General features: G+C 45.1%; 1 protein-coding gene across 7 annotated transcripts in view; it reads left to right on the top strand.

Annotated features, from left to right (window-relative positions):
* Positions 1 to 25916, top strand: part of xirp2a (xin actin binding repeat containing 2a) — a 64515-nt gene that overhangs the window by 7130 nt on the left and 31469 nt on the right. For 4 of the 7 annotated variants that reach the window (XM_030353403.1, XM_030353408.1, XM_030353406.1 and 1 more), the window contains exon 2: positions 14817 to 14931. In XM_030353403.1, the coding sequence (XP_030209263.1) occupies positions 14817 to 14931 (115 nt within the window). Of the gene's footprint in view, positions 1 to 1978; positions 3649 to 13042; positions 13580 to 14816; positions 14932 to 24504; positions 25448 to 25916 lie in introns of those variants that run through there. The other 3 variants (XM_030353407.1, XM_030353404.1, XM_030353409.1) reach the window with 3 other exon arrangements.

The raw sequence follows: 25916 nt of genomic DNA, 5'->3' as shown, positions 1-25916 counted from the left end.
CCCCCCCCTCCCCCGCAATCATTTAAAACAGTACACATTTCCATGGCAACGGACGTTATCGTAGTCTTTCGCCGTTCCGTGTGGCCATCCAAGTGAACGTCTCACCGTCAAACGCACATCCACAACCTCGGGAAAGGAACTGTCTTTTATTCTCTTACTCCCAATTTGACCCCTGCAAACTCCCCCGCCCCCCTCCTCCCCCCCAACACACAAACACACACACACACACTCTCCTCTCTAGCGCGCGGCTGCGCTAACTTAGTAGCGGGTCAACCCCTGGGCCGCAGGCTGCCAGTTTGAATCATTCATGTCCATATTGCTTTCACAGGAAGCATTGCCCGCCCCCCTGGCATGGCTGCCAAAGCAAAATATATAGGAGGTAATAATTGATAACGGCGGTCAAATGCAAATGCTTTTGCGTGGGCGTCCGTTTAAATCCTTCCAGCTCGTGAGCAGTTCATGTTTTTGGTCACTGGAATTGATCGATGATTTGTTCTGTAAATTGTTACTAAATTGTGTTCATGGATTACTTCCCTTTCTCTACTTCCTGATTGCCAAACAACAGGTGATTGCAAAGTAGTTGTTAGCCGTCAAGCAATCGATAGCCGAAGCTGTCCATGAGACTGCAGAAAAATAGCTTGTGCTTGTGTATGTGTGTCCGTTTGTGTGTATAGAGACGGACACACAGGCACACACACAAGCAACAGTATGTAGGCTAAAGTACACGTAATCCCAAGAATCCCGGGGAGGTATGGAAGCTGTCGTCACGGCAACAGACAGGTGATGGTTCGGATGCCAGACTGTATATGCAATGGAAGGATCTGGAGAGAAGGGGGGGGGGGGGGGGGGGGGGGGGGGGAGGTAGAGTGAGGTGCATGGTGAGTGGAGGAGAGCGAAGGGCTGACGAAAGGGGGTGAAAGGTGTGTGTGTGTGTGTTGGGGGGGGGGGGGGATTAAAGAGAGCTAGAGAGGGACGCATGGAGACAGAGTGACGCGGGTGCAGACAGGGCGAGAGAGAAAGAGGTGGAAGGAGAGAGGGGGAGGGAGGGAGGGAGTGAGGGAGGGAGGGAGGGAAGAGAGACTGAGAGGTGGAGGGAGGGAGGGAGAAAGGCGTATGGAGAGGTGGAGGGATGGAGGGAGACCTACTGAGAGGGAGGGAGGGAGAGACACAGAGAGAGGTGGATGGGGGAGGGAAGGAGAGAGACAGAGAGAGAGAGGCGGAAGGAGGGAGAGAAAGAAAAAGGTGGAGGGAGGAGGGGAGGGGAGAGAGTCAGAGAGTGAGAAGGACAGAGAGGTGGAGGGAGGCAGAGAGACAGTCAGAGAGAGAGAGGGAGGGAGGGAGAGAGAGAGAGAGGGAGAGAGAGACAGAGAGATTGGTGGAGGGAGGGGGAGAGACGAAGAGGGAGGGGGAGCGAGGCAGAGACAGACTGAGAGCATTTGAGGAGCGTAACAAAGTGGGAGAGGTTGAGTCAGAGACAGCTGCAGATGGATGGATGTGGGAGAGAAAGAGAGAGAGAGAGAGAGAGAGTTTGTGTGGAGGGGGGGGGGGGTCGACAGAGCGGGTGATGCATAGATAAGGGGGTGAAGGGTTGGGGGTGTTTAAGTGTGAAGTCTAAGAAGCAAATCTTCCCTGGTTCTAAGGACGACACTCAGGGGCCTAATAGCTGCCGCTTAACAAGGTGACGGCGACCCACACTTCAGTGTGGCTAATGGACCCCCTGGCCCCCCCACCCCCAGCCCCCGCCCCCTGTATGCACTCCACACACACAGCCGCAGCGCAATCATATTCTTATTTCTCAACCGTCTCGGCCCCATCTCAGCCCTCCTCACCCCTCGTCACCCCCTCACCCCCTCACCCCCTCACCTCAGGGCAGGTGGTGGATGACTGACAGTCTTAAGTCCTCATTAATCCACCTGCTGCTTAATCAGGCAGGAATACAGAATGAGGGTGTGTGTGTGTGTGTGTGTGTGTGTGTGTGTGTGTGTGTGTGTGTGTGTGTGTGTGTGTGTGTGTGTGTGTGTGTGTGTGTGTGTGTGTGTGTGTGTGTGTGAGGTGGTGGGTTTAAGCCATTTGTGTTTGAATCCCGTGTTCATGATGAACAAGCAGAGTTTGAGAACGCATCGTTTCTGCATTTCCTCCTGGTTTCCTACCTCCTCTCTCTTTTCTTTCATCTTTCCTTTATTGCTGCTCTTCCATCCTTCCATTTTTCCTTATTTCCTTTAATCCTTCCCTCCCTTTCTTCTCCTCCATCCTTCTTACTGTCTGTCCCTCCTTCGGTAGATTTTTTTTTTGCTTTTTTAGCTTTTATCCTTTCATTTTCATCTCTTCTGCTCTTGCCTTTTAAAGCCTTATGCGCTCGTACACGTTGAGAATTTCCACCACCGAATGAATGGCGGAAAAAAACACTGTTTGAGCTAAAACGTATTTTGAAAAGCCCTCCTTCTTTTGGAATCAATGCGGTCTGAGATGACTTCTTCATGGTCGATCGAAACCGAATCCAACCGCCTCTTTCCTACTCAATGTTTCATCTCCTTCTCTTTGCAGTCTCCGCACCACTGTGCGAATGTGTCTCTAATCGGTCTTCTGATAGTGTGTATAGATTGGTTCAGCAACGACCGCACCGTCAAATATTTACACCAACACCTTTAACACCATGAATAATACAGACGTTTACCGTTACCCGCGGGCCAAAATCATTTCCAAGATGGATTTGAGAGATCTTCCCTACTCTAGTTGTTGCAACAACTTTCTTTGTCAGTATGATATTGCAGACAGTGTTAAGATAGGAGTTAACATTGAATAATATGTAATACAAAGAAATACAAAGGAGGAGTTGGAATGACGGCCTTAAATTCAAATGCTTGCTTGGCAAAAACAGTCCAGAAGCAACCAAATCAGCAATGAGACCAATCTTGAAGATTGGTCTCATTGCGGATCCGTTCGTGCCAGCTGAATCAACGAACAAAAACAAACAAAAAATGACATGCATGTTTGATCTGTCTTGCGTACTTCTGGGAATTGTAGTCTTTTCAAGAATTTTTTTTATTAAAAGAAGCCCAACCACTCTGATTTCCTTTGAGATAGTTCCAAAGATTGCACCTTGATGGAAGCGTAACCGTTAAACAAATAACATAGTATAAAACGTTTTCCCACACTATGAAACGTCTGACATTTTAGCTGTTATTTTGAAATGAGAACGCACTTTGTTGATGTACTATCTCTTTCACTTACTTAAACACAAACCAAACAAATCAACCATGGCACTCTACTGGTTAAACGTTGAAAACAGCGTTAGTCTTAACACTGTTTAGTAGACTTAGTAGTCTTCTGTGAACGGATGTAACGGCCTCATCGAAACAGTGAGAGGAAGATGCCCTGTGTGTACCAGGTGTCTAGTTCCTCTTCCTCAAGTTCCTCTTACTGTCCATCAATTATCAACGAACAAAGCCTTACAGGAAACAACACACATTGTCTATAACTTCCTTATCGGGCTGGAGGGATGGAATAATGTCAGTGACTTTTATTAATATGTTCTTTCGGGGCGACGATGCAGTCCTCATTGTTAACTGAACGTAAGTTCGAGACGGGAGAAATCATGAAGTCTTCGTTTTGCTGACCCCTCGTAGACGCCATCCCTCCTGCGGTCCAGTGAGTTATACAACGTTCAATGTGTGATAGATCTCCGGCTAACGGCAGAGACAGAGCAGGGAACCACCAGCGATATATATTAAATACAGTGGCGATATATCTGGTGTGCGCTAGACAGCCCATCGTTTTTTGATTGATTCACAGTGGTGATTCAAACGATAGACGCAACGGAATTGCCTTGAACTTGGTTTTAATAATACTGTCATGCTTCTGCAGATAATCTGAGATAAGCTAGGATATGTGTGTCAGTGTGTGTTTCTGTCTGTCTGTCGGTCTGCGTATCTGTCTGTCTGTGTGTGTCGCTGTTCAAAGTCAATCCATGGCTTTTCCTGACTTCTTGCCCTGCAGACACACACACTCGCGCACACGCGCATGCGCGCACAGACACACACACACACGCGACTATGTTTCTCTACCCCCTCAAACCCTCTCTGTCCCTTTGATCTTTTAAACTCAGCTTTGCTATATTTATTCTGTGTCCTCAGCATCACACTCTCTCTCTGTCTCTCTGCCCCTTTCTCTCTCTCTCTCTCTCTCTCTCTCTCTCTCTCTCTCTCACTCACTCACTCACTCACTCACTCACTCACTCACTCACTCACTCACACACACATGCATACTCACATACATACACACTCGCACACATACACACTCGCACACATACAAACTCATACACACACACAAACAGACAAACAAACACAATTGCTAGATTGCATTTCATGTTCTTCTGATCCAGCCATCCAGGAGCTGGTCTTTGGAAGTGCAGTTTAGGCATTTTCATAAACAACCAACAACCAATCTGCTGCCACTGGTGTGTCATGCATTTCAACGCTCTGATTGGTTGTAGATCCGTCCTATTGCCTCCAGAGGCATTTCGGTCTGTGCCCATCGGTACCACACCTTGGAAATCTAAAATTAAGTGAAAATTCAAGACTTCTAAGCGTTTGTTTGCGAATTAGTACGGCAAAGTTCCGGCTAAGTGAAACACCCCGTTCCTCCAGATTTGAGCCCATCTCCCATCAGACCTTAAGATATTCATCTAAACACCTGAGGATTATTCCTCTCCACATCGTTTTTTTTCCTTGTGCCTTCAGTCCCATTCTTTTCACAATAAAATCCCCCAAACACGCGCGTTGATAACACTTTCCCCTGATATCAAATCTCTTCACCGGGGGAGACGGAGCGAAGCAGATGGTGGGACGGCTTGCCCAAAACAAACCCAAACAACTCCGTGAATACGATGCCTCGCTTCTGAGTTCCGTCCAAATATGATTCATTCGATTTCTGGGTGTGTTTATGATCGACTTCTGCCGTTTATAGATTTCAGATAGCCGGGATTAGGTTTTCGCTTCGGGACGCTTTTGTAGGGGGGAATTACTTTTCTTTTTGCCCGCCGCGCAGAAGACAATGGGTTGATATATATCAGTAAAGCGACGTGATGGAACTGTAGGAACTGTTTTTGTTGTTCAGTGGATGAAATCGGGGCACTCTGGACTCAACCAAGAGGGATAACTGAACAGAAGGCCCACAGGTGTTACCCGATAGTCTGCTTGAGAGGAGAGGAGACAGTGAGAGGAGGACAGGGAGAGAGAGAGTGATGGAGAGAGGGAGGGAAGGAGGGACTGAGGGAGAGAGAGAGAGAGAGAGAGAGAGAGAGAGAGAGAGAGAGAGAGAGAGAGAGAGAGAGAGAGAGAGAGAGAGAGAGAGAGAGAGAGAGAGAGAGAGAGAGGGAGAGAGGGGGAGAGAGAGAGAGAGAGAGAGAGAGATGATACATGCATTTAGATAGAGAGGGTGGGAGAGAGGAGGAGAGAGTGATAGAGAGCTAGGGAGAGAGAAAGAGTTAGATAGATAGAGAAATAGAGATGGAAAGGGATATAGATAGATGGATGGATAGAGATAGATATGGAGACAGAGCTAGAGAGAGAGATGTATAAATATGGATGAATAGAGAATTCAGATAAAGTGAGAGAGGGAGAGGCAGAGAAAGAAGGAGAGAGTCGTTTGACACAAGCTCGGGAGATGTGTCATTTCATCTCAGCCCCATAATACACTCACTCTCCATAATGGCAGATCTGGTGTCATGAACCCCCCCCCCAAAAAAGCACTAGACTTGAAGCATATCCTCAAACCTTGTTCTGCTGTGTAAACTCTTTACAAGCTGAAATCTCTCAAATCGTTTTCTGAAGTGCTGACTGCAGTCAACATTTCGTTTCGGGGACAAAGTGACATCGGCTATGAATTATTTGTCGCGTTGTCCCGACTGAGCCACTTGACGTGCTTGAGGAGGTGTGATGTCATCTGAAGATATGATCATATGATGTACCGTCCCTTGACACGGTATGAGGTACGTGGTGTGATGTCACGTGACGTCTCAAGTATCAATGACCTGATCTGATTTCAGTCTGATGTCTTGTGATGGCATGTCACTTCACTTGGCGACGTTCGATGCCCTGCTACACGAGCAACTACCACAACGCAAAAATATATCATACATTTATATTTTATGTTTATGCATGTAACTTTTCAAATCATATTTAGAGCCTGCGAAGATTTCTCGTAACAAGACCATAGTTAGGTGAAAAGGTTTTTTGTCAGAGCAATTTCTTAAAGTGTCACTGGCATTTCCTCTATTCAACGCTTTTATTTGCTTCACAACTCTGACAATTCTATGATGTCAGTGAGTTTAATTCTGAGTCCAATTCAGAGTCCAACCAAAAACACACACAGCTGTCCTAAACCCAACCGTGAACCTAAATACAAACACACACACATAGACACTCACACCGGTCTCCTAGCCTTAACCCTAAACCTAAATACACACACACACACACAGACACACAGGGGGCCGCCTGGGACAGAATTCATACTTGGTCTTAGACACACTATTATAATCTCGCATATACACCAGTATACTCATACACCAGTGGAGAATCGTGAGTACTACAGCCGGGCCTTGACCTCAGCCCTAACTGCTGAGAAAAGAAATCATTGCGGAAAAAAAATCCTTTAATTAACGATGACAAGGATGTAGCCTAAACAAATAGCCCATAACATCCATAACATTCTCCGCAACAAGAAACATACTCTAATGAAAAATCTGGAAATATAAAATGAGGTCAGGCTTGAAATGTAATTCTTGCATTTAACCTGTAGGGGTCTGTATGCGGGTTTTGCACCGCCCAGGTAATATAAGGCCAGGTTTGTGTTAGTCAGACACTGAATGTCAAGGGAAGAGGCGGAGGCCGTCGCTTGCAGGTGTGCCGCAGAATCTTGATGTTGGTGGGCTGACTTTGTCCGATTTGTAAGGCTGACACATCCGCGGCTGACCCAAGTGGATGACTTGTCTGTTGTAAAAAGTAGACAACTCCAGCCTCCTTCTTACAGCCTGTCATCCATTGATATCTCTGATAATTTTTGGTTTTGAAATGCCTTTCCACTGTCTTAACCTTTTCTTTTAATTCCAGTTCTAGAGTTGGTCTTCCGTTTTTTATTAAAGGTTGGGTATGGGATTTGCGAAACGCCAGCAGATTTTGAAAATGCCCAACTCAAATGGTCCTACCCCCTCTCCTTCAACGCTCACTCTGACTCCGACTCCACCCATTCCAAGTACATGGACGCGCAATCATGCACATGCAATCATGTCAGCTAGCTCCAGTAGTAGGGATGAGCCGATAGTCGATTCTATCGACTATCGACGATGGATTCCATCGTCGATCGTTTCAAGTTGCCGATAAAAAGGCGATAATTCTTTTTTAATAATTAATTTTGTAATTATCATTATTTTATTTTTTGGGGAAAAACAGCGCTGTGGTAGCTATTTTTACAACTTAAAAAGCCCCCCCCGCAAATTGAAATTAACTGGCGCATGTGGAAAACATACTATGTAGCGCTGACCTGCCGTATTCACTCACTGCTGCGAGAGGAGAGGGGAGGGGCTCGAAACCTACCGGTCTGCTCGCACGGCGAAATGATATCACACCCCGCTGCACCATTTCCGGGTTACAGCTGTGGTACATGAGCTGTGTTCGAAATCGTTCCCTATTCACTCACTCACTATTCCCTATAGTGTTCATGATATAGTGCACTACATAGGGAATGAACAAACGAGAATTCGGACACTACGCTGAACATTTCTAAACGTCATTTGCGTCAGTAAATGCCCCGGGTATTTGTGTGACGCAGACAGATGCGCCCACATCATGTAGTCAAACCGGGCACTCCCGAGGAAAGCTGGAGGTTGTATCGATGTTGAATGTTACATTTCCTTGAACAAGGTTTTTCTTATTCATTTTGAATGTTAAATTTTCTATGTTAAATCCCAAATAAATTGTTGACATTTCTAAACAAAAGCCGGAGACTCCATCATTAAATGTATTCGTTTTCGCGGTTATTCAGCTTCTTCTCCTACGTAAAAACGCGACCGCATTGCATTGTGGTATACGGGAGTTACACGTAGGAAACATCATATGTGTACACTCAAATTTTGGTATTTTAAGTGCACTATATAGTGCATGAAATTAACCTGTGAGAATTCTAACAACACTACAAAATGGCGAGCACCCTATATAGTGCACTATAGCCGTGATAGGGAACGATTTCGAACACAGCTACCAGCTGTGTGTCATCAGCGTGTGTCATTATGACAGTGCCGCCGGCACAGACGTATCGAAACTTAAATCAGCGGAGGCTCGCGCTGGTACAATTTGAAGACCATCGTTATCGTTTTTAAGAAAAAAATTGAAAAATAAAACTGAGATTTTTTTCAAATTGATAAATCATTATAAATAATAATTATTATTAAATTATTATAAAGTTAGCCGCCCCGATTTAATCGACTATCGGCGATCGCTAGGGGGGGCGCTATCAGACGATGGAAGCTTGTAGACGATTGCCCAACCCTATCCAGTAGCTACCGCAGGATAACCTCAAACAGAAGCTTGCTTTGGGTCACGAGCTTTGAGTACGTGCACGAAGGGGTCGCGCGGGAAGCGGGGGAGGGGGAGGGAGAGGGAGAGTGCAGCACGACCGTTTGATTGACGTACTTATTGTCCAATGCCACTCGTGGGTCTGGAAATCATTGGCTGGAGTTTTTCGAGCCCTGCCCGTTCCACAGATGATTGACTTGTTTAATTGTCATGTCAGTACTTCTAACTCAGTGGCTGTAAGTGGTTTATGATTTCAAGTAATTTTGCAAAAATGGCCAACTTGAGAATTCCATACCCAACCTTTAATTTAAGCTTTTCTGTGAAAGGCCGCCTTGAAAAAGGCGATGGTATCAAGTTAGACACAACGTTGCTCTCGTCTTCCGCCATCGCTCTCGCCACTCTGCCCCGCCTGCTGTTCGGACTTCACGAAGGCCTACGATCTTTTGTTTTTGTCCCGCCCACTGAAAATCAAACAGTGATTGGTCAATTTGACCATCACTCTGCAAACCAAAACACGTAGCTTGGCCTTCCCCGAGATTTGTGAAGTCCTAACCAATTAATGAGCAAGCTAACCGGGCTTCGATAGAGACAGACTATTCTGATTGGATAACATGTTTCAGGACAGTAACCCTTTCATTGCTGATGTGAACTTGACAGTAAACTTAACTTTAGAACATAGATGAGAGAAAATGTATTTAATGTATTGTATTAAATTAAATTAGTTTAAAAAAATATATATATATACATATATTATTTAATACAAATGTTCTGGTTCAGAAATTTGTAAGGCCTTCTCTGAAGGCGTAGAAGGCCCTGAGGGTTCCCCTCTGTCATACACACTATTATACTCCTTTTATATTAATGTACGAGAGTGTATAGTAGTGTATGTGAGAGAGTATAGTAGTGTATGTGAGAGAGAATAGTAGTGTATGTGAGAGAGTATAGTAGTGTGTGAGAGAGCATATACAGTAGTAGTATATGTGTGAGAGAATAGTAGTGTATGTGAGAGAGTATAGTAGTGTATGTGAGAGAGTATAGTTGTTTATGCAGAATATAGTAGTGAGTGTGAGCAAAAAAATATTTGGTCGTTTGTTTGCGTTAGTGATGGGAATTTCGGCTCTTTTTAGGGATCATTTGGAACAGCTCACCAACAAGAGCAGGCTTGTTTGGCTCCCAAACGGCTCTTCATATTACCCCTTATACCTTTTATAATTCAGCCAAATGTAGCCCGGAGTTCTTCATATAATTCTGCCTAGGCAAACTTTATATATATATATTATATATATATATATTTATACAACGGGTGGCTTGAATCCAGCGATCTGATTGGTTCCTAACTGTTGTATAATGAGCGTATACACAACTTCTATGACGCCCAATCATTTTGTGAAAGTTTGCATATCACTCCGCGCCTGGAAGTAGAAACAGTTACAAAGTAAAAAATATGTTGAATGATGGAGAGGGTGTAAATGTTGTTACTCTGGGAGGGAGCAAGGCGATGGAGAGACTAACGAAAGCTTAGGCACACGGCGAGTGAACTGCTCCATAGGATAAATTGCCGGCGAACCGCTCTATCGGAGCCTTCTCTCGGAGGGACGCTAAAGTGTGTTGCATAGCGACCGTCGTGCATTTTGAAGGCAGCCAGGAGGGACTACTTTTTTGTATTCTTTAATAAAGCGGCTACTTTGACTTTCTTGGTTTCTTTTTAAATGTAGTGTGTCTATGACTTTCGTTTTGCCATAATAGTAACCATTGTATAAAAGCAATAGATGACTTCAGTCAGTGGTATATGCTCATTATACCACTGTGAAGGGGGTCGCCGGCCCTCCGCTGCGCGTCGGGGCCGGACAACGCCCCTTAACAGTGGTATAATGAGCACATACCACAGCCTGTAGTGATCTACTGCTTAAATATATATATAAAATAAAATAAAATAAACGGCTCGCGGTAGGGAGCCGACTACCAGGTTCACTTAAAAGAGCTGGCTCTTTAAACCGGCTCGTTCGCGACCGACACATCACTAGTTCGCATGATCGCCTGAGTTTGAGAGAGGCTTCCTCGTGTGACCACCAATTCATTCTAAATCTTGGCCAGTCTGTACGTGTTGTGGAAGTACCAGAGTTGTCAGAAAAACCGACGCAGTCGTTTAGGATTCATAATATCATTGAGCTTCCCCGCTAAGGCCCACCCCCATCACCCAAACCCTGTGACGCTACAATATTATATTATAAAGATATCTATACATTATATTATCTTCTATTATTTAGATATAAAGCTCCTGGACTCGCGCCGGAGCTCCCAGAGGTTTCTAGACTTGAATATTTTATAGAATGGGTGATATAATGAATCCTAAACGACTGCGTTGTTTTTTCTGACGTCTCTGGTACTTCAACTACACGTAGAGACCGGCCATGGTTGAGAATGAATTGGCGGTCACAAGATGAAGCCTCTCTCAAACTCAGGCAGCCACGCAAACAAGTGACCAAATCATTTTTTGGTGCGAACGCAGCATAACAACATCGCTGGAGATTCAAGAGTGAAATGAAGCTACTGCCTCTTCTGTCAGCCAATCAGGAACTGTTGAATCAAACTCACTTACACACACTACTATACTCTCAAACACAATACTACTCTCTCTCACACACACAACTATATTCTCTTGCATAAACAACTATACTCTCTCAATTGCACTACTATACTCTCACATACACTACTATACTCTCTCACATACACTACTATACTCTCTCACATACACTACTATACTCTCTCACATACACTACTATACTATCTCACATACACGACTAAACACTCTCATACATACATGTCAAAGGAGTATAATAGTGTGTGTGTATGAGTATAGTAGTGTATATGCAAGATTATAATAGTGTGTGTAAGAACAAGTATGAATTCTGTCCCAGGCGGCCCCTCATACACACACACACACACACACACACACACACACACACACACACACACACACACACACACACACACACACACACACACACACACACACACACACACACACACACACACACACACACACACAACACACACACACACACACACACACACACACCTCTCTTAAACCTAACCCTATACCTAAATACTCAAACACAGACAGTCACACACACATAGCTCCCATGCCGTCTACACCTAAATACACACCCATGCACACATTAACACACACACAGACACAAACACAAGCACACATAGCTCTCCTGCTGTCTAGACTTAAATACACACATACAAACACACAACTCTCCTGTTGGCTAAACTATATACATACCTATATACACACCCACACACACCACGCACACATACATACAGCTGTCTATGCGGGACAGGTGCGTTTGTTAGTATGTGTCTTTCTCTGTTTGTGTCTCATTCTCATACATACAAACAAAGTGTTTGTCCATGCAGTGAGAAACATTTGAATATGTGTATTATGGTCAATTATTGTGGTCTGTAATAGTTTGCATTTTGAGTTTATGTGAGTTTAGGTTGCTCTTGGTTAGATATCATGAGAAAAGCTTATTTAGTTAATGTCAGTTACTGATTCACTAGGTCAAAGCTTCAGTACACACATTTACACAAGCAAATGCATGCACACTAACAAACACGCATGCACGCACACACACACAAATGCACGCATACGCATGCACACACACACACACACACACACACACACACACACACACAAGCGCGCACATTGACATACACACACATAAATACAAACACATATGCTAATTCATAAACACACACACATATTCACTCTCTCTCTCTCTCTCTCTCTCTCTCTCTCTCTCACACATGCACACACACACACAAACACACTCATACACACAAACACACACACACACACACACACACACACACACACACACACACACACACACACACTCAAACACAGATGCCCACGACTGACACACACAGACAGCCAGACACATCCAACGCAAGGTACACAGAAAATACACACATACACCCATCATACATATACACAACACCAAAACGATTCCACTTTCCCTGTTTTAGTGCTTCAGTCCTCCTCAGTTCAGCAGAGAACAAAAATGGAGAGAGTGATGGAGAGACAATGACAGAGAACGGTACAGAGAGAGTGATAGAGTGACAGTGGCAGAATAGTAGAGAGAGAGGGATAGAGAGAAGATGACAGAGAATGGTAGAGAGAGAGTCAGTGTTTCCCCCAGCACTATGTTGTTAAGGCGGCCACCTTAATAACAATAGGGCCCCCGCCTTGACTACCAATCTATATTATATGGTTTTTTTTTAATTATTATGCATTAACAAAGTAGAAAACTCTCGTAGGGAAAGAAAACGTACTTCCATCAGGTGTAAAAAATAAAGATCAATAATGCATCGGTAATACTGTTCACAACAATAGTCGTGCCATAAAGCTTTTTGAATTGAATTGACCATCTTGCCTAAGACATTTACTGGGGGAAACAAGAGTGATAGAGAGACTATGACAGAGAATGATAGAGAGAAGTGATATAGAGACGGTGGCAGAGAGTGGTAGAGAGAGAGGGATAGGGGGACACTGCCAGTGCCCGGGAGTGAGAGAATGATAGAGAGAGGGCGACAGAGAATGGGAGCGTGAGAGTGACAAATGGAGTGAGTTAACTCGAATCGGCCGCTGGCAGGCCAAAAAGGATATCTGGCACGTAGATAAACGCAGACTCACACACATATCCTTGAGTGTGTGTCTGTGTGCGTTGCTCTTGGGCACATTGGGGACTGAACACAGAACCTTTGGTCTGAGAGTCAAACAGCCTAGCCACCAGATTATCCCCATTTTTATATTTTTCTCATTTAACTTCATTGGTGCATACCGAATGTCTCGAGGTTATTTAATGTGTGTTGTTGTATGTCATCTTGTATTAGGTCAGAGAGAGAGAGAGAGAAAGAGTGTGTGTTCATCAAAAGACTGTCACTGTTGTCCTTGCAGCTTGAAGATCAACTACAAGAAACTGCTACAGGGAATATATTTGGTTTGCAAATATTACTTAATTACACACGCAAACTCCAAACACACACACAACCACACTGGGCTTCACACATACACACACACACTGAGCTACACACACACGCACACACGGTTGTTTCCCTTTTGTAATGACGTGCACCAGCTTGGCACAGATTTAACAAAGTGGTTCGGAAGAGACGACAGAAAAACATGTTATCTTCAAACAATCAATTGATCCAGTAACGCATAGAGAATAAGACGTGAAGGTGGGAAAGACAGTGTAGGGGGGGTAGGGGTTCCGACTCCCAGCCCAAAGGTTGTGGGATCGGTCCCCCAATGTACGCCGCCTCACAATTGGCGTCCTTGAGCAAGCTGCCCCCTGATAATAACCATAATGTACCTGAATCACTGTTAGTCGCTTTAGATAAAAACACTTGTCAAACACCTCTAGATCAATGAATGCGGCTAGCTATTGGGGCTTGCCTTTCATGACGCCACATCAAAATGACCGCCGCCATTTCGGACGCATATGAGCAGCGGTGTAATGTTAGTTATTATGTCGGTAGTTATGTTTTTTTGTTGTTTAGTCTTTCATTGTGAAAGGATTTTTCCTTATCCTTATGGGAAGGCATTGTTTGATTTGAGTGTGTGTGTGTGTGTGTGTGCCTTTTCTGGGAACACAATTTCAGCCTCAATGCCACTGAAACCTTGACTGTGTCATTGTTCAACTTTATAAAAACCTGTTATGTAACGTTATCTGTGTGTGTCTGTGTGTGTGAGAGTGAGTGTGCGTGTATGTGTCTTTGTTTGTTGTGTGTGTGTGATTGTGTGTGTGTGTGTGTGTGTGTGTGTGTACATGAGAGAGAGTAGTTGTGTGTATTTGCGTGTGTGCGAGTGTGTGTTTTTGAGTGTGTGTGTTTTTGTGTGTGTGAATTTGCATTAGAGAGTTCAGGGCAGTTGGGCAGTTCCAAATAGTGATAATGACGCCCTAAACCGCTCCTCCCACCACACACACTCACACACACACAAACACACACGTACACACACACACACACACACACACACACACACACACACACACACACGTACACACGTGCACACACACACACACACACACACACACACACATACACACACACACATACACACACACACACACATACACACACACAGTGGGGAGAAGTACAGGTGTTTCCTCTGAACTTTCTCTCTCTCTCTCTCTCTCGCTCTCCCTAACTCTGCCTCTTTGTCTCTCTCTCCAGGAAGTCAGAGACGTCCAGCCATCGCCGCCACAGCGGGGGCTGACCAGTCCCAGCCGGTTTGACCAGAGAGCAGACCTCTCTAACAACAAGATGGCCTCCGTGTCGCCAGAAACCTGTGAGTACATCACTCCTTCTACTTCCTGTTTTGTTCAGAGCTCGGCTTTTTCAAAAGGGAACTTTTTCTGCCTGTTTTGCTTTTTGTGTTATCTTGTTCTTTCCTCTCCTACTCCCTTAGTTCAACGTTTCTTTTCTCCCTATTTTCCATCGGGACTTCCTTATTTTGCAGTTTTGTAGCCTCACCTTTTTCCAAAGTCTGTTTTTTTAAACATTCTTTTTTGTGCGTGTTTGCTCGATTCGCATTCTGCAATCGTCTTGTGTTTTTTTTCTCCCATTTTCCCACGGGATTCTCCTCTTTTCTCTCCCTTTCCTTCCCCGTTTTTGGATGACCTCTTTTCTAAGTGCCCCCTTCTGGAGCGCTCTGCCCCGTTGTACGGCAAAGTGTCCCAAAGTAAGGTCATTATCGCAATCAGCCCCTTGGAGGTGCATAACGCTGCCAGATAATGTGTGCCTGCCTCCCTGGCTGCTGAGCCCTCTATGATAAACGTGCACTGAGCTAACGCCGCGCCGCCAGGGCTAGCCTCCCAAGATCCCTCTCTGCCAGATAAGGCTCCCTCACCGACGTGGCAGGTTTTTAATGGAAAGGCAGGGGGAGGAGGGGGGGGGGGGGGGGGGGGGGGGGGGGGGGGGGGTTGGTTGCCAGATAGTGGGGCTTCCATTACGGCGATAGCGGGGCGCTAACTGCGGCTAACTTTTTGGGTTTGTTCTCCTAGCACTGCTGATAGCGTTGTGCTAGGAGATATGGGCTTGCAGGGTGAGAGACACTCTCTTTTTATGAGAGAAACGGAGAGAGAGAGAGAGAGAGAGAATGAGAGAGAGAGAGAGAGAATGAGAGAGAGAGAGTGGAGAGGAAACACACATTGATACAGTGTCGCTGTGGGAGTCAGTACGCATAAATTAGTGGATTGTTTGGTATTTCTGTGTGTGGGTGTGTGTGATGTGTGTGGGTCTGTATGTGTGTGTGTGGGTCTGTGTGTGTGTGATTGGGTCTGTGTAGGTGTCTGTGTGTGTGTGTTTGGGTGACTGTGTATGTGTGTGGGTCTGTGTGTGTGTGTGGGTCTGTGTGTGTTTGTCTGTGTAGGTCGGAGAGACTGTGAGAGAGAGATAGGGGGCAACGAGAGAACGAGAGTATGTCAGGGTAGTCAGGAAGTACACATTCTTGGAATGTGTGTGTGTGTGTCAGAGAGTGTCTGGGGTAATCATTACGCACCAATTCTTGGGTTTTTTGGTGTGTGTATGTGTGTGAGACAGATAGACAGCTAGAGAAGATAGATTGAGTACGGGGGAGGCAGGGAGGGTATTTGTGTGAGAGAGAGAGGGTGCGAAAGTGAGAGGGAGTTGGGGTGAAAGTTAGATGGAGTGTAAGAGATAAAGTGTGAGCAAGATAAAGGAGAGCTGGGCGAGACGAGAGAAGTGAAAGAGAGAGAGAGAGGATGTGTTGATAAGAGAGAGAGAGAGGTAGGGAGATGGAAGGGCAGAGAGAAAGAGGATGTGTTGATAAGAAAGAGAGAGGTATGGAGAGGGAAGGGGAGAGGAAAGGGGGGAGAGGGAGAGAGAGGGCATTGTGTTGATGATAGAGAGACTACAGTGATGGATGTGTTGACAGGAAGTAGCCTCAGGGTGGCAAAGCGGAGATTTAAGAAACCAAAGCCTGCAGAAACTTCTAAATATACACACACAGACGCGCACACACACACACACAGACAGACACCCATACAGACGCAGACAGACACGCACATACACACACACAGACGCACATAGACTCACCCACAGACACTCACACACAGACGCACACACACAGACGCACACACACACGCACACACATACACACACACAGACGCACGCACATAAAGACAGACGCACAAGAAGACGCACACACACTCACATATACACACACACATACACACACACAAACACACACACACAGCAGACACACACGCATACACATGCACACACGCACACACACGCACGCACGCACGCACGCACGCACGCACGCACACACACACACACACACACACACACACACACACACACCTGTATAAATGTCGCTGGCGTCTCTGGTAGTGTCGGGTTGTCAGGCAGGCCAACAAGCGCCCGGCAGGCCAACCATTCTGGAAATGAGTCAAAGGCCGTCTCCGTTCGCCCCCCACTCCCCCCAACCCTCCCTCACCACCCCCAGCCCCCACCAGCCTCACCTCGACCCCCCGCCCCCACCTCCAACCCGCCACCACCTCACTGTTTAAATAAAGCATGGGCTGGTGACTAACCGGGCTTTAAAAAGATTGACAGGCTCACCTTCAAGCGTATCTCAGCCCCTGCGCTCCATTTTAAACAGGAGACCCCGTCTGCTCTGTGGCGTCTCGCAGGGCAAAGAACATGAGACCCGCCGCCTATTGTTAAAGTTATAGTGGGGTATATACAGGGCCGTAGCACCAAATCCTGGGCCCCTATACTATCGGTACTGATGGACCCCCTGCGCCAGATTGTTGACGGGGGGGGGGGGGGGGGGGGGGGGGGGGAGGAAAGGTAAGAAATTTTTTTTTTTTTTTTTTTTTTTTTTTGGTCATGGGCCCCCCCTCGGCCTTGGGCCCCCCCACAACTGTCCCCTTTGTCCCCGCAGTCCGACGGCCCTGGGTATATATATATATACAGCTGTAGTATGACGGAGTTAGATACGATTTGGGACATTTAGGGGGTTTTCCATAGGTATATTCAAAGTTATTTAAAGAAAATATGAAAAATGTAAAGAACATGAATACAATTTGAATTAAATGTTAGCTTTTTTTTCTATACAGTATGAGGGATGAACCGCTCAGGTATTTTTAGGCTGATAACAATCATCTATTTGTTAGTGTGTGATCAGCCGATACTATGTAAGGGATAATGCCCGACGAGGTGTCCATTATCAGGAATTAATGGACGACGTGGAGGCGTGAACCTCCACGGTTGCCTCCGCGAAGTCCATTAATTCCTGATAATGGACACCTCGAAGGGCATTATCCCGCTTATACCACGGTCACTTACCAACGGTGACCAAATTAAGACCATTCATTTATATTTTCATGCGTTTTACAATCTGAATATAAAGTTTTCCACAAAAAAAAAAAACCCGTTGGGTTCTCATGCAACGGAAACGTTGTTCACTCCTCCAGTAATTAGGACGGACCATAGCTACGACTTTAGAACGGGAGGTAGCGGGAGGTAATATAGTCCGCTGAGCTTTGTTTTGTTTCCCGTTGCTATGGTTACTACTATTTTAGAGACGATACGCCAGCTAGCGCATTAATTGAGAACGGTAAACAGACAATTTGACGGAACTACTTGTCCAGGTGTCCGTATATCAGGAGTTAATGCACACCCTGCATCCAATCAGAATCAAGTATTCCCGCAGACCGTGGTATAAAATGTACTATACTATACACCGGTTTTATTTACATCTAAAGATTGTCCAGATTTTCAAGTTTCCTCTCTGTAAAACCGGGGCAGCCAGGGTTATAAACCCATTGCTGCCACACACTCTAAGGAAACCTAGTACTATATTATGAAAGATTATCAGGATCATTTTCATTAAGATATAATACATTCCAGTAAATAATTGTAGAATAATTTAGCCTATAGCATTCTTTGAACAAAACGTAACATAGATGGAACTCTAAGAGATTTATTCTCTGTTTAATTAACAGACTTGAGCAAATGATGATTAAAAAGACTTAAAAAGGCTGGCGGCTGCGACAGATGATATAGACTTCTCTCTTCAGTTGCATCCTATTTTCTATTTTCAAAAGACTCATGAATGTCTTGCTGTTTTAAACCTTGACCAAAATAACTGTTAATCATTGGTAGCATTTACCTTTCGTTCATTATTGATTGGGATTTATTGAAGGAGTTTTGCACCCAGGGAAACAGTCAAAACGACCATTCAGATAGGAATCAACATCAATAACCGGTATGCTGAGGAGGTCTTTACAGTTTCACATAGATTAAAGATGCATTGGGCAGAATTGAGTGACATCTAGCATAATGGACTAAGGATTAATGGAAGACAATATTCATAAAAAGGTTTAAATGAGTGTTTAATCCCATGAACATTCATTACCTTGGAATGAGGCCTTTATATTTACATAGTGAGCGGGTCATCTTCCATGGACCCAGGCCCCAAGGAGCTGTGCATACTTCCGCAATCCACCAGTGCTCAGCGGTCAAACCTGGTATTGCACCTGTTTTAGCGGGCTGTGGACGGGTCCCTTGATTCATGGAGGTCCGGAAGTAGATATCGCCGTTCAGTCCAATACAAGGGAGGAACAAGAATGTGTGTCCGCAAAAATGTCTGGATACCGAGCAAACGCTCAGTATTATCTTGATACCATGTACTAATAAAATGTACGTTTTCTCTTTTCAAAACGCCTCCTCAAGCATTTTATTAGCAGTTGTTTGCAGGAGAAGGAGGGGTGGGCAGCTGAAAGGAGTCGTAGTGAAACAAACAAACAAAATGTTATTCCGGCCCGGCCTCCGAGAGGGCTCAGTGCACGGCTCCGTTAACTTCTCATGTTAGTCTCGAGTGGTAATTAATTCCGCTGTCCTTTCTTTAATAGATCCATGGCTCAGACCTCTCGCTTATGATGCTATAATGCCAACAGCGGTAGAAAATGAGTATTTCTGCATCTGGCACGTCATGCACTAGGGCGTGGCTTGAGACCTCCTTGATGCGGAAGCAAATCTCTCCTTTATGTTGCCCTGCGCCATTGAGCAGTTTTCATAGGAATGACTGGGCGGCCATGTTTCAGTCCACTGTCCTTTCTTTAATAGGTCCATGATGGAGCCCGACGTCTTGCACTGCCATGTTTCTACAGTAGCCAAAAATGGTTACATACTAAATAACTAAATACTTATGTAACTTTATCTTAATAATAAATCAAAATCTATGAAGGAACCTCATGACTTGACACTTGGCTACTCAATGCTGTCACAGACGATCAAATCATTTTGGAATATCTACTGGCGTCTTACAGGCCACCATAGCTTCTCCTATGTTGTTCGACACGGAAGAGTGAGGCGAGGGTATTCAGTTTAAGTCGAGGGTATAGGCTGCCTATGCCAGTTCTTCAAAATAAAAGTGGAACTGTAATAAATACATAGAGTATGATGGATGACTCTTTGTTCACTCTTTGGTAGTCCAGCTACAGCAGCCAGCACTTTTATATAGTCTCACTTTCAAGAAAGCATTGTTTTGTTTTCCCATTATAGGAAATACGTTGACATGTAATTGCTATGGTTGTTATAATTTGCTGCGTAGCGCTTTAGTTATGCCGCTTCAGTTATGGACAATTATTTTTGAAATCGCTCTATCTCATTTTCTATTGAAGTGGCGGATTCGCCAGTAAGTTTCACATATAGCAGAAGGAATTATCTGGGGCCAGCTTTGTCCTCTGAGGTTATTAATACTCTTATAGTTTGAACTAACATGGGGATGTGTTAATAATGACAAGGGAAGTACTACTCTCTATTGCACATCCAAACCGGGAGACTGAAGCCCATATCCTCAAAAGAAGGGATCGGCAGTTGAGAGGGTGCTCCAGAAACAGAAGGCTTCCAGGCTCCTCGGCTCACCCAGCCGCAAGCCCAGAATGGAGGGCCAAACCTGGGCAGAGGAAGGAGAAGACAGGGGGAACGGTGTTGGAGGCCAGCTCCAGCAATGTGCGCCAGGCCTCAATGGGACCCCTGGCATCAAATGACAGCCCGTTATTGCATCCTTTAACCAAAATCAATGAACTGGGCTGCATGTCAATGGTCAAGTGTAACCTACCTTTATTGAAAGTCAGGGCCTTTTAAAGAGGAATTTTGTTAACTGGAGCCTGAATTATCTCAGTGATGACTGACATAAAGACGGCATGTCTTGTCGCCAATTTATCATGTGCGCAATATTATGTTTTTTGCAATTTGTTTTTGGCACATTTTAAAGTCGACCGGCCGGTCACAGACTCCATTACAGTGGTAGACATTAAATAACCATTCCTAAGGGGCTCAGTGGCATTGTTTACCAGCGACGAAAGGTCAGCCGTTCAGGCAATGAACCCTGAGTTTGTGGGTCAACCCCTCTCATCTGGTGAGGGTGTTAATCGACTCTTTATGTTTCAGAATTCCCCCGGGGATGAATAAGCTACAGTTACAATCACGGCTACGAGTCATTACAGGGACAAAAGCTATTGAATGTCGATTGGAAATGGTTAAAAAACAACCCAATAGTATTGAGAGGTGGTTAAGCTAGGGTTAATAACATTGAATAATGTCTATTTTCTCTGCAGGCGTCAATTCAATCTTCGATTCCCTAAATAAATGAGTGACTTGTTAAAGGGAAGTGGATTCCGCCTGCTCCTTTTAATTAACTTTTTACACTTTTAGTTTACTTTTTCCCTCCAACCCCCGCAAAATAAAGTTTTCCCCATAGCGTGGAACATGACTATTTGTCTTCAGCTTCAGTGCAATTGAACTCTGATTGCGACATAGGCATTTATATCGTATCACCGGGGCTTTCTCTCGCTTTAATCTGACGGTGAAATCTGGAGACAAATTACACCCAGCCACCACAACCCCTTTAATTTCCTGAACCGTTGTATCTGGTTCAAGCTCTCTGTTCTGTTCCAGAATGCTCTCCGGCCTCACCACCACCCAACCACCCACCCACCAACCTCCACCTCCACCTCCGTCCGTCCCCCATCCACTCCCCTGGCCTGGTCGTTGTGTATTCCACCACGGTTTGCGGTGGGTTTGCCTTCTCACATACGGAACAGGAAATCCATGAGCAATTTCGACACAGGATTATCAGCCCTGGTGCAGCCTCCTCCCCCGAAGCTTGATGCAAAAAAAAAACACTGGCCCTTTCCACCCGGGCCCCACACCACCGCCAACACCCCGGACTGAGCAGCCTGGAAGGGCACATAAATCAACACCATGTGGGGTGGTGGTGCTGGTGGTGGTTGGTAGTGGTGGTGGTGGTGCTGGTGGTCGAATTGGAAACCATCCAAAAACAAATGTTGTAAGAGGAAGTGGACCCACAGTAGTGAAGTTTACAAGTAGCAGAGGGATTAGAGTAAGGATTTGGATGGTGTAGCGGTTGAGGTGTTGAAAGTAGTTTTTGGGTTCGAAAACAACAAATATATGCGGTCTAACCTTTGGGCATTCTTCATCAAGACCCCCCTTAGCTGCTCAGAAATAACCACAAATTCAAAGAGTACTTTGCCTACAAGCCGTGGGTCTCCTAATATTGTTTTTTCATTATTATGAACTATCATTATCAAGTCTCTTGAATTATATTCAACAATTTAACAAAAATTTTACTCATTTTTTTTAAGTCACTCGTAACTTCGTGTCAAACGTACCATACTATTTTCCTGCATTGCTACATTGTGTCACTGAGTTCACCCAGGTTTCTTACTGTCACACAGTCAACAAACCTCACACAACCTGCCATCTATTTGTCTATCTCCACACCCATCCGTCTATCCATCTATCTCCCCATCCATCCATCTATCCGTCTATCTCCCCATCAATCCATCAGTCTATCTGCCTCCATGTCCCAGTAGACGTGGAATCGTGTCACATGACAGGCTGGGCTCCGAACCGCCAGGGAGCGTCGGGATTTGGCACTCCCCCGACAGACAAAGAAATGAAAGTGAAAGCAAAAGCAAAGAACGAATTCCGAATACAACGACAGCAGCAGCAACCTGTCCTTTGGGGAGGCGTCCTTCTGGTAGGCTGGTGGCGTTTGGGGACCACCCAGCCGTACACCCTGACATACTGTGGGTCAAATAGGAGAGAATAAGCCAGAGGAAGTGATCCAGAGATGTGTGTTCTCCTGGCAGAGACGCCAGCTGATGCTTCAGTACACACCAGAGAGAGAGAGAGAGAGAGAGAGAGAGAGAGAGAGAGAGAGAGAGAGAGAGAGAGAGAGAGAGAGAGACAGAGAGAGAGAGAGAGAGAGAGAGAGAGATTCAGTGGTTCATCCCACAGTGATGTTATCCTGGAATACATGAATATCTTTGAGACGTTCAGATGATCCCCAGCCCTTGGTTTCTTTTCTTTTTCTCTTATTTTTTTTGGAAGGAATGGTTTGGGATATTTGGCTGTGATTCAAAGGGAGAGGCCCATGTTTGTATCATTTCTTCCTACAAAAATAGCCATTTATTTAGTTTGGTTTGTTTGCTTGTGTTTATGTGTTTGCCCAAATGCAATTCTACCTGATCAAATATTGTGTTTCATATATTCAACGTGTCAGACTTAAATCCTTCTCAGAACATGCTTTATCAGATAATACTTTCTCACTGGGACTTCCAATCAGATATGCTTACAAATATGGGATATTAATACTAACTGTCACATAATTTATCCCCCCTAATACTATTCCTGATCAGCCCCTATTTTGGTCATTAAAATGTAAGTGAACCAACTGTTTCAGCTCAATGTCGAATACTATGGGATTTAAAACAATGTGTTTTTGTGCTTTGAGTTCTAGGAGGCAGTGGGATGTGTTATCCCCATGGTTACGACCCATGGCATTTTTTAAGCACAGTCGTTGTGTATGGGTGTTATAATGAGAGCTGTTGTATCTGAAATGATTTGCCGTGATTTACACCGTGACCTGGTCGGAGCAGAGTAGAACGTTCACTAAATGTTTGACGGGGACTGGCGGAAAACGCAGGATTGTATTTATGTGTTCTCCAAATTAAGGTCCTATTTTAGTTATGGTGACAAAATGGCCTAGATAATGTTGAACTTCATATAAGATATTTAACTACCTTTAAAACAATAAAATAGTGTTTTGGGTTCACCGTTTCTTTATAGGGGGACCAGCACACTCTGCTGTTTTGTAGGTTGATACATTACAGCCTCATACACATTCTGTAAAGAAGTCACTATATGCAACATAATATCCGTTTTGCAAAAGAGTTGCAGAGAAAATGACATGATGTCGTTTTTTCAAATCAGAACAATAGAGAATGCAAACCGCTTTTTATATTTGTCTAATAGAAGTACTCTGTGACATTAGAGAATAGTGAGCGTTTCGTTCCCCGTATACGGTTTGAATATAGCAGTACATATAAAATAATTGCTATGTAGAAATCACATGTAAGGCGCCCTGCTGTATGTCTCAAAGCCTGGGTAAATCCAAGAAAGGTTCTTTTAAATAGGCCATCGCGACCATCAGCAGGCATCTAAAGTAAAGTGGCCTCAATCATTAAACACTATCCTCAATTATTTAACCACATGGCTGCAAATTAGCCACATGCTCTACTGTGAAATGTATTTGGCTAATTTGAACACAGCTTCAAGTGTTTCATACAATCCCCCATATCCTCCGCAAATCAAACAAGTAGATGTTTTCCTGTCTGCCATCCACACACACGCACACACACTCACACACACACACACAAACACACGCACACAAACTCACACTGTATCTCACACTCAAACACACACAAAGACACACAGACACTATGTCAAACAAACACACACACACAATCTCCAATCACGCTCACACACACAGACACACACACAATCTCACGCAGTCACACACACATACACACAATCTATATCACACTCACACACACACACACACACACACACTCTATCTCACACACACTATCTCACACTCACACACACACCCCAAAATGGTGAATTACTTAGCGTAGTATGCAGCAAGTCCTACAGAAGACAGAGCGGGGCCATTAGCCAGTAGATCTGCTGCCTCCAAACAAAAAACGAGCAAATCAGCATTAGCCTCAAAAACGCCTTTCGGTACATCGATCGGATATGCAAAAGAAAAGGTTACCTTTCAATTTAAAGTCTCACTCAAATTGGATGATTCAATTTTCAAGCAATTTTCGCAGCCTGACACTTCCGAGCTATTTTAAATCGTAGTCGTTTGGGGATGAGCGATGATGACCGCTATAACGCTAACAATCCAATAAACCCCACCCGACACTTCCCTCGTTAAGTCATCAATTGCGCCATACGCATGAGGACAGGTCTATAAGACCGGCATGACGGAAGGTTAAGGACATGTTGGGTGCCTCTTCTAAAAAAAGACCCAAAACCCCATCCCGTTAACCCTACTCACCCCACTGCCCCCCCCCCCACCACAACCACCCAAATCCAGGCAGGGGACGGGGACGGTGGTGGTGGTGGTGGAGGGCTGGGGGGGTGGGGGGGTCTAAAATAAAATCAGCTGTCATCGGACGCCAGGGCCCCATTGAGTCGTGGCGCACATAGCTGGAGCTGGCCTCCAACGCTCTCCCCCCTGTCTTCTCCTTCCTCTACCCAGGTTTGGGTGTCCGTTCTGGGCCGGTGGCTGGGTTGAACCGAGGTGGCTGATCGCCTTCCGTTTTTCTGGAGCCCCCCCTTCTCAACTGTCGATCACTTTGGGATTTATATTGTATTTTCATTGTACTTTTTTTTCCGGCTGAGTTTTTGGTTGAAGCGACACATAAAAGGAAGCCGCTTCAGTACAGTTCAGTAAGGTGAGCGTCGAGAGAGTGAGCTGTGTGTTTGATGAGTTGGGTTTGTTTGCTACGATCCAAAGGGGGCATTTCCGGGGCACTACATTGGGAACACTAGAGTGTTCCCAATGACTGGCATGGAATGCTTTCTGAGGGGCTGGGTAACGTGTGTGTGTGCCTTTTCTGTGGTGTTTGCTTTGAAAACTGTTGTTCTCCATCAGGGGTGACCCAGATGAGAGAAAACAAGGGCAGGGAAGGCAAAAGAAGTCGACAGGGTAGTACGTCTACGTCAAGTGTGTTGGGTTCTTAGTCGGCGGGTTCTTTGTTCGAGGCCAGGGGGTAGTCTTAAGTCTCCTTCTGAGAAGCCTTCGCCCCCCTACTGGCTCCGTAATGCCCTGTAGCTGTGCTCGCTGCAATGCAGTCTCTTCGGATGAGTGTGTCTTCACTTATTACTGCGAGACAGTAACGCGTAGCTATGTATTATGGAGGT

Source organism: Gadus morhua, chromosome 4, assembly GCF_902167405.1.
Source record: "Gadus morhua chromosome 4, gadMor3.0, whole genome shotgun sequence".
NCBI lineage: Eukaryota > Metazoa > Chordata > Actinopteri > Gadiformes > Gadidae > Gadus > Gadus morhua.
The sequence above is the reverse complement of the archived record's forward strand: the minus strand, read 5'-3'. Positions and strand labels throughout refer to the sequence as shown.